Genomic DNA, 9,047 nt, shown 5'->3' with positions numbered 1-9,047 from the left:
ACAGGAACGCCACATGGCCTTTGATGGCTGGTCTGGCTTCAGCGGGTGGTGGGCTGTTAATGACACTGTTGCAACAGACACTTGCTTTGTCCTGGGGAAACTGAGGCACAGCAAAATACTGGTTGCAAGGGGAAGCAGGCTTGGCTCCAACCCCTAAGTTCGTGGCTTCTCTCGTGGCTTGCGGTGTGTATGCTCATGCCTTTATCCCAGGCGCCAGACTGGGCAACTCGAGGCTATGCAACTTGAGGCAGTTTCAAGCCAGACAAAGTCCAAGCACGCAAGGCTTGAGCAAGGCTAAGCAAGGCTTGAGCACAGGCAACTAGAAATCAGCCTGTATATAAATCTTGCCAGAGATCAATTCAGCCAATAGGGCACTGAAACCAGCACAGTTACCCAGTGGGAAGGGGTTCTGCCAGGCTGTGGCCAGAACACATGCCCTTACCACAGATACAGGGTTGTTCACCTGTCCTGTCCCCTTTGTTCTTTTTCCCGCATTACCCTGGCTTTCTGCAGAAAGGAGGGGGAAGAGGGGGAACATGTCTAGACAACTTAGTGTCTGTCTGGGTTTGTGCTGGGGCCTACCATGACAAGGTTGGAAAATACGATTTTTCAGATACTTTAACAATAGATTTTATATTGCAGAGCACTTCAGCTTCTTAAGGCAAAACTAAAGATGCATTAGCACAAAAGCAAACCTATATCTCAGAATATTAATGGGGGGAAAAAAAGACCACTACAATTATCTATCTGAAAGTTCCAAGAGTTATCAAATAAAAGATATTAAACATTTCTGTACCTGTAGGAAACTTCAGGAGGGAAAAAATGTCCCTTTAATTTCTTGTGCAGAATTGGAGCTTCATTTCCCTCAGCAGCAACTGGGACACTTCCAAGTGGCATCTAGCACAGTACCTTAAGATCTGCTAGGGAACACCTAGGGCCACATCTAGCATTCGAACTTGAAATTACCTGTCATAAGTAGGCTTTTTTTACCACCCAACTTATTTTTCCAGTGACATGAAGTTAAGATAAACATCTGATTTTAGATCATTTCCTATGAAGTTTTTCAGTTGCTAAAAGGGAAAACAAACAAACAAAACAAAAAAAGCAAGCCCACCTTATACCAATCTAGTATTTTTTCTATATTCCATCCAATTTACTTGGATAACACAGAACTGAAGAAAGAAATTGCATAGGAACCTAGATTTTACAATTGGGAATCAGTTTTAGAAGCTAAGTTACTTATTAAGGTAAGTAAGTAACTTACTTTATGTGTTATCATTGGCACAATGTATTTCTGGTTGCTAGAGTGTTTTTAAAATTCAGGTCTAAAATGGAATGTGCTGCCTCTGCAAAGAAGCTGCAAAAGGTCACTTGTCTTTCCATATTAAAGAGCTATGTATGTTTGTAACCTTTTAAGTGTCTTCTGTTTCACATTTCATTCATTCTCCACTAAAAGAAGATAACCTATACCACCCATAAGAACTGGTAATACTTGTGCATTTGCTACCACCTGCTGACAAACAGTATTATTGACTTATCCTACTCAGTCTTCAAGAAGTAACTCCTATTTCACTAAAGTTTCCACTGCTACTACAGTGGTTTACAGTAAAGGCTACATGATTTTTGTGTAATACAGTACATAGTAGCCATAAGCCAATAATTTCCCATCCTGTCCTAACTTGTCCACATCACAGACTCACCACTGACTTGCGTATTCCACTCATAATGCAGCTACTGTATCCTTCATTCAGGGAAGCTCTTCAGCTATTGCAGATAGTTAGTCATTAATGATAAGAAATTGATTCCTCGTTTGCAATGCTCAAAAATAATTTGATTTGTTACATCAGCTGTGAGACTTTCCAAATGAGAAGTCAATTTCTTCCAGTCTTATTTCCCAATCTATAATGCAGAATCAAAATATCTTTTTCCCATGGTCTGAATATTAAAAGCACAATGGTAGTAGAAATGACCACTTTGCATGATATTACTTAACTGTACAGTGCTTTAAATAAAAGCCTTGGTTAGCCTCCCTGTATTATTGCTGTTGAGAACAAGACCACCAAAAACCTAAAGCAAAACAGAGGAACAGAATTTCAGGTACCCCACACTAAACTGCAGAATTGTGACCATGAAGAGGGACTACAGCATCAAGCTGTATTTGGCTAAATGGCAGGCTAAATGGCAGGCTAAACGAAAAGAAGTGATTTGCAGTATTTACTTTCAGATGCACTTACGAAGATTTTGAAAAGAATCCAAAGCTTCACATCCGATTAAGCCAAAGCGTCAGAGAAATAATTTCATAAAAGCAGAATGTGGAGATGTATACATGGCAGTACGGTGTGTTTGCCAAAGGTAATCCTGCATGCAGAGACAGGACGCATGGTGACAGGACAAGAAGAAGTGATTTTAAACTACGGTAGATTCAGATTAGGCATTAGGAAGAAGTTCTTTCTAATGAGGGTGGTGAGACACTTAGTACAGGCTGCCCAGGGAAGTTGCGGACACCTCATCCCTGCAAATGCTTAAAACCAGGCTGGATGAGGCTTTGAGTAGCTTGATCTAGAAGAGCTGTTCCTGCCCATGGCAGGGGCCTGGAACTAGATTACCTTTAAGGGCCCTTCAAGCTTAAAGTATTCCAGGATTTCACCAAGCCCTCCCAACCGCCCCCGCCTCGGGACACACATCTGGCAGCAGCCACCGAAGTCCCGCGAGAAAACGCCAAGGGCAGCCCCTGGCGAAACTCAACATCTTCTCGCGAGACTTCGGTGTCCGCCAACACCGGTACTGGGGGCCGCAGCCATGGAGCAGCCTTTGAGCAGCCCGCCGGGGCTGTCCACCATCCTGGCGGTAAGGAGGCAGCTGGGGCCGGGCCGGCTGAGAGGGGAGGAGGCACCGGCTTCCGTGTGTGTGCGGGGCGCGGGGAAAACCCGCGCTGGGATATTCGCTCCTTCCTCAGGGGCGGGCTGTTGAGCGCGGTTCGTGACGGAAGTAGGTCGTGGTTACCGTGCGGGAGAAGGAGGGCTGCCGGCTCTACCTGCCGGGTAACGGTCCTTCTCCTGACACGGTCTCATCGACTTTCCTTTTCTCCGTAGAGGACGGACTGGTCCGAGCCCTGGCTGATGGGGCTGGGCGTTTTCCACCTCCTCTGCTTCCTTCTGACGTGCATCTCGTTCCAGCACTACCGGGTGCAGATCGGGCACTTCCTCTGCATGGGTGAGTCCAGCGCTCCCGCCCCCTGAGCTGGCACTCGGGCGGCGAGGGGTTTGTGCGTTGTTTAAGCTGATACTGTTAAATAGCTTCCTGTGGTCTCTTGAGGACGACCGTGTTCTTCATGTACTTGCACAGTGCATGAGTTGTTTGCTTTGCAGCTGACAACGTGCACGCAAATTAGTATTTTATTTTTTGCATATACAGAAGCTGCTTGTGACCGATAAATACGGTTTTATTTAGTGACCCAGGCTGAGGTACTGACATAAAACTCTAGCCTCAGAGAGGATCTGGGATAAGGTTTCTGCATGATAAATGCTGTGTGGATCACAGCTTCCCAAGAAATTGTTGCTGTGCTGGAGAAGCAGAAAAGAAATCAAGGAAGAGCTGGCAGTTCCTTTCTACTCTGCCCTATTAAAATGCTGAAATTAAGTGAATGTGGCCAGTATTCAGCTGTGTTCCTTTCTGGAGCAGCAGGTTCACCATATGCCTTACTGACAGCTGTGATAATGGCATGAGGAAGAGCAAGACCAGCTAGGTCCATTGTAGTAACAGCTTGTGTTATCTCAAGTTCTCCGATGTTTCAGCCTGAGAATCTATGGTTGCCCTGTCTAGCCAAAGCTGTGTCTTTCTGGCTGCCTGGCTGAAGATCTAGTAGCTTTGCAGATGATATTTGACTTAATGAAGATGGCATGGATTCGGGTTGGATCCATGCATTATGAGCAGTACCTTGGTTGTAGCCATGGGTTGGATTTTCTAGTGAGCTTTTAAATTTCTTACACAACAGCGCTATTCTGTCGTGCTTGCAGGGTAGTGGAGGAAGAATGAGCAATTAAAAGAGATTTGCAGGCAAAAATCCACTTGAAGACTTTGTTGATTTTTAAAAATACCATTTAAAGAACAAGTCAAGTTGGGAGAGGAACTCTAGCACCCTCAAAACTTAATTCAGCTGAAGCTAGAAGTTTTAATAACATTAAGTAGCTATGAAAAGGAAACTTCTGTAACTCTGCTTATAATGCAGAATTCAAGATGATCTAAAGAGAGTAGAATAACAGTGTGCTGTTCATGACACATTAGGCCTGAAAGCTCCCTATAAGAATACAGGCTTTTCTTTCTTAAATTTGATATTCTTAATGACATTCAGAATTCCCAATGACATGCCATTTACTTCAGATTCTTTAGACAAAGTATTCCTCTCATTACTAGCACTAGTTTGAATGCCCAAGGTGGAACTGATGGTTGCTGGCTTTTTGACCCACATATGATGTAAATTTACTATTAATAAAAAGAGTGCATAAAAGTATCCATATTGAGTCCAACCCTTGTTTGTACCTGAAAAACTAAACCACTTTGGATATGTCTGCAGTATAAATAATTTTATGTTGTGGATAGTCAGAAGTAACAGAGGAGATTATGACATTATCGCATCGGTTTACCGTGGCAGCTGAGCAGCCTTAGGTATGTTTATACTGTGCAATATAAATTAGAGATCACACAGATGATGGCAAAATGAGAGCACCCCTTCATATGAGGGGGCTGGACTAAGTGACCTTTAAAGGTCCCTTCCAACTCAAACCGTTCAATGATTATATGATATCACCAGACTAGTTAGTTAGTAGCCTTGTGCAGGTCATCTTTACACATTGCCTGGTTTGGGGTTTTTTTTAAACTTTGTTTCTTAGTGGAGATTGTCCTTGTAGCAAACTTATGATTTTGTAGTTGTATTGCTTTTCTGTTAAACATGATTGCACGGAATTTGCTTACTGCCTTTATGGCAGCACGTTATATGTAATTGTTGATTAATAACTGGCTAGTTCTCACCTTACTGCAGCAGACTGTCCTTCTATACACCTCTTCGAAGTCTGTTTTACCAAAATGCTTATGTATAATTAGTACCCTAACTTCCGATAGCAAGGGTGGATAGAGCAGTCTGACATCATAACATCTAAAATGGTAACATAATTCCATGCAAGCTGGGGAGAGTACTGGCCTTTCTCTTTACAGACCTAACTTAGAAGCAGTCACCAAGAGACTATTGGAAAAAATACTGGGATTTGGGGGTTTATTTGTATTTATTCTTTTTTATTAGCCATTTGTATGCTGAGCTCTTTCTGTAAACCCAGTAGGATTTTATGTTTGTTTGTAGTATAGTAGGTATATTTTGTGGCTACTTTATACTTAATATAAAACTGAATTTGTCTCGTGTAGTTACCTATTAAATGTGTAATGTGATCTTCTGAGGATCATGGAATTCTAATGGCTGCTATGTGTACATCTTTAGTATATATGGCAGAACTGATAGCAAATATAGTATCTAATACTCTTCTTCTGTTGTACAGCGAGCTTGGTGTACTGCGCTGAGTATATCAATGAATTAGCAGCTATGAATTGGAGGTAAATGTTTTCACTTTCATTTTTGTATTTGAATGTGTGTTCTCTCAAACACATTGTTTTCATTGTTTCATTCCCTGAAAACAGTAAAGAGAATCACTCATGTCTCATCAGTAGGGTGTGGTGGCAGAGGGTCTGTTGCATTGATTAATATCAAACTTTTGAATAAAACCATATGTTGTGACATAGTTACCACTTAACTTCCAAAAAAAGGATAGTTTTTAATAGCTCATAATATTTATCTTGCTGCTTAAAATCTGGCTTTGTGTGGCTGCTTGTAAACTAACCAGAGAACTAAAAAGCAGGTTGCAATGATTAAGGGGAAAAGGATGTGAGCTTTGATTTTATTTGTTGATCTGTTTTGTTCTTGTTGGGTTTTCTTTGGCAGCAACTCATGTTTAATAAGCTAAATTTAAGCATCACTTTCCAAAAACATCAGTGCTATTTTATATATTTACTTATATTCATAAAAACCATTATGATTTGTCTGGTTTACTAAGCTTGTATACCAGAATTAAACTGGTGGCTTATTTTCTCGAGCACTGAACTGACCTGTCCCTGATGGAACTGGATATTACGTGTTTAACACTAGTTTATGAAGATACCTAATTCAAAGTATGTTTCACTTAAGGCATACAGGACCTAAATTACAACTTTACTACAAGTATTACATCTGTTTTCTAATACTAGTAAGCAAAATGTCTAAGAATGCAATTTCAGACAGGCTTCAGGATAAGCATGATTGCTAATGCACTGATCTATGAAATATTGCTGTCACGTTAATAAGTTACTTGCGCTAAGACACTGCAATAAATACTCATAACTGATGAGATGCTGTCTCTTTGCTCTGGCTTACTACAGTAGAGTGCTGCCCTGTCCCAGAGGGATGGACACAGGAAATTGTGTATTTCCTACCATAATTCTTTGCACCACTATAAGATCCAGTGCGGAGTCTGGCACTTCCTCTTTCCTTCCCTCTCCGAGACTTGGTAACTGGGGGAGAGATCTCCCGGCCATGGGCCTGATTGGGCCCAAGGCCACAGGGGGATGGGCAGTCTCAGGCCTGGCCAGCTGAGACTAGCCCAGCAGAGGGAGGGGGAAGAAGGAGCCCTGGGGGTTTTGCATGCACCCTCAGGTGGGGATGGGATCTTTCTTTGTCACTGCGCTTTGGGTTTTCTGTAACATTCACTGCTTTCTATTTAAACTTTCATCACCTTTGCAATCCGTTTGCCTGAGTTGTTATTTCTGCCTGTGGTGGGGAGGGGACCTGCCCCAACCCATTACACCTGTATTGGGTATCTGAAGAAACAGATTAATCAGTACATGTCAAACAGTTCATATGAAAGTCTCATGGTAGGTGAATAAAGCTTCCTTTTATTTTTTCTTTATTTTATTTCTTCCAGGATGTTTTCTAAATACCAATACTTCGATTCAAGAGGAATGTTTATTTCACTTGTGTTTTCAGCACCACTGCTGGTGAATACTATTATAATTGTGGTACGTATGTGTTAGTTTATTTATATATACTTTCACTAAATTGATATGTAAATGTATGTGGATTAGTTAAAGTTCATAATTTGCTTACTTTTCAGGTCACCTGGGTTTACAGAACTTTGAATGTTATGACCGAACTGAAGACATTACAGCAGAGAAGGAAAGCAGAAAAAGAGAAAAAGAAATGAAAGTGCCTAACACCATTTCATTTTCTTTTTTATTATAATAATACATATTGAGGTAATCAGTCCTTCTGTATGTTTGTCTAGAAACAGACATGTTTTTATGTCTGATGTTAAGAGGACTTTACAGCCTGTGCCTGTGAACAATGAGGAGAAGGCAGATGCCTACAATATATCTGAACTGGCTGTGAAAGTGAGGACTTTGTGCCCTTCAGTGTAAGATGTTTTTCCACCACGACCAAGGCTATTAGTGTTGTTGAGATGCAATGATCCAGTTTATTTCCATTTGCCTGTGTATTTTTAACTATGTCTTAACTGTGTTTATCAAGTTTATCTTCTGCTGTTTAAACCAACTGGAGCGGTCTTGTGAAATCCAGTAAATGTATACAGAATACCTCAGGAATCCATGCTTCTGTGAAGCATTTCACTTCTTTATAAATTAAGTTTCATACTTCCTATGTGTATTGTGTGCCTATCGTATTTTATAAATAAAATTATCCACTGTATCTTAAATTGTTTATTTGTATTAATTCTTAGTTGTATTTTTCTTTTTTTCCTTAGAGTAATTCAGTTTGATACAATCTTAATTTGTGTAATTCAAAATGTGCTCTGATTTTTATTTTATTCACATGTAGTGATTTTAATGGCACTAGAAAAAATACCATTTCTTAAAAATGGATTAATTTTTTAAAACATTTTTTATTTGTAGAACAGAAATAAGGGGAGAAATTTTATAATCTTCTATGCAATGATAAGGGGAGAAATTTTATAATCTTCTATGCAATGTTGTTGCTTTTATTTATGCCTTAGTAAACTGACAAAATTAGTGAAAATTAAGAGCATTCGGTTTTGCTCAGAGTAATTTGTTTTTATTGGATTAAGAATATTTTGGGGGAGGACGGAACACAATGGAATATTGTCCACACATACTTAGTAAAAGGTGTATCTGGAAGCAGTTAAACCTATGTTTAACTGAGAGATCTACACTTCTGTGTAAATCAGATGTCATTTAAGACAGGAAAGATTATCTGCAGAATTGAACTCAGACTAATGTGAAGAACAGTTTGGTAGAAAAATGCAGAGCACCAAAGTTTTTAAGCTAAGTATTTATGACGTTAATTTTAAATGCCTGCATAGTCTTTGCAAGAGTGTTTTCACTTAAGGCATACAGACCTGAGGGAGATAGGCAGATGCATACTCAGTTTGCACATCTAGTTAGTGAAGGTCTTTCTGGACGGCTTCACAGCATTTTGGAAAGGTAGTGCAATATTAGTCTGCAATCCATTTCTTTACCTCTCCCATGAATGGAGGGTGACTCCATAGTTACTGAGAGCTAGGCTGCTTTATATTAGTAAACTAAATAGGTATGGGTTTGCTGTATTGTCCCATAATCATCCATTTTGGTGCAATCCTTAATGCAATGTTGAGCAGGTAATGATCACTTGTCCCTGAAAACATGTCAAGTGGTCTGGTAGATAGAATCCGTCTCCCATTTTGAAGAAATAAATAGAATCTATCCAAATGTCTGCAAGTTAAGATGTGGCACCCAACTTCAGGGCCCAGTAATAAGCCTGTTCAGTTTTATGTAGATAGATGTAGTCCTCCAGGTCTAGTTCAGAAAAGTTTGGTTTTGCTGTCATGCTTTAATGGAAGAAGTTTTTCATATGTGGCTCTAAACATGACCACACAAATGTGCTGACTCCCCTGGTGAACGGTGCACAATATGATAGTTGTTTAGTGTCACACACTTAAAGCTGTAGTACCTTGTCATAC

General features: G+C 40.3%; 1 protein-coding gene across 1 annotated transcript; it reads left to right on the top strand.

The window, feature by feature from the left end:
- Nucleotides 1-2,771: 2,771 nt before the first annotated feature.
- On the top strand, nucleotides 2,772-7,600 carry TMEM18 (transmembrane protein 18). The gene is made up of 5 exons (XM_009906576.2): nucleotides 2,772-2,847; nucleotides 3,093-3,213; nucleotides 5,547-5,601; nucleotides 7,002-7,095; nucleotides 7,191-7,600. Exons 1-5 carry the CDS (start codon nucleotides 2,800-2,802, stop codon nucleotides 7,278-7,280), a joined length of 408 nt encoding a protein of 135 aa, XP_009904878.1. The 5' UTR covers nucleotides 2,772-2,799; the 3' UTR covers nucleotides 7,281-7,600.
- The last annotated feature ends 1,447 nt before the right edge of the window (nucleotides 7,601-9,047 follow it).

Source organism: Dryobates pubescens, chromosome 3, assembly GCF_014839835.1.
Source record: "Dryobates pubescens isolate bDryPub1 chromosome 3, bDryPub1.pri, whole genome shotgun sequence".
NCBI classification, from domain to species: domain Eukaryota; kingdom Metazoa; phylum Chordata; class Aves; order Piciformes; family Picidae; genus Dryobates; species Dryobates pubescens.
This window is presented reverse-complemented; position numbering and strand designations above follow the sequence as displayed.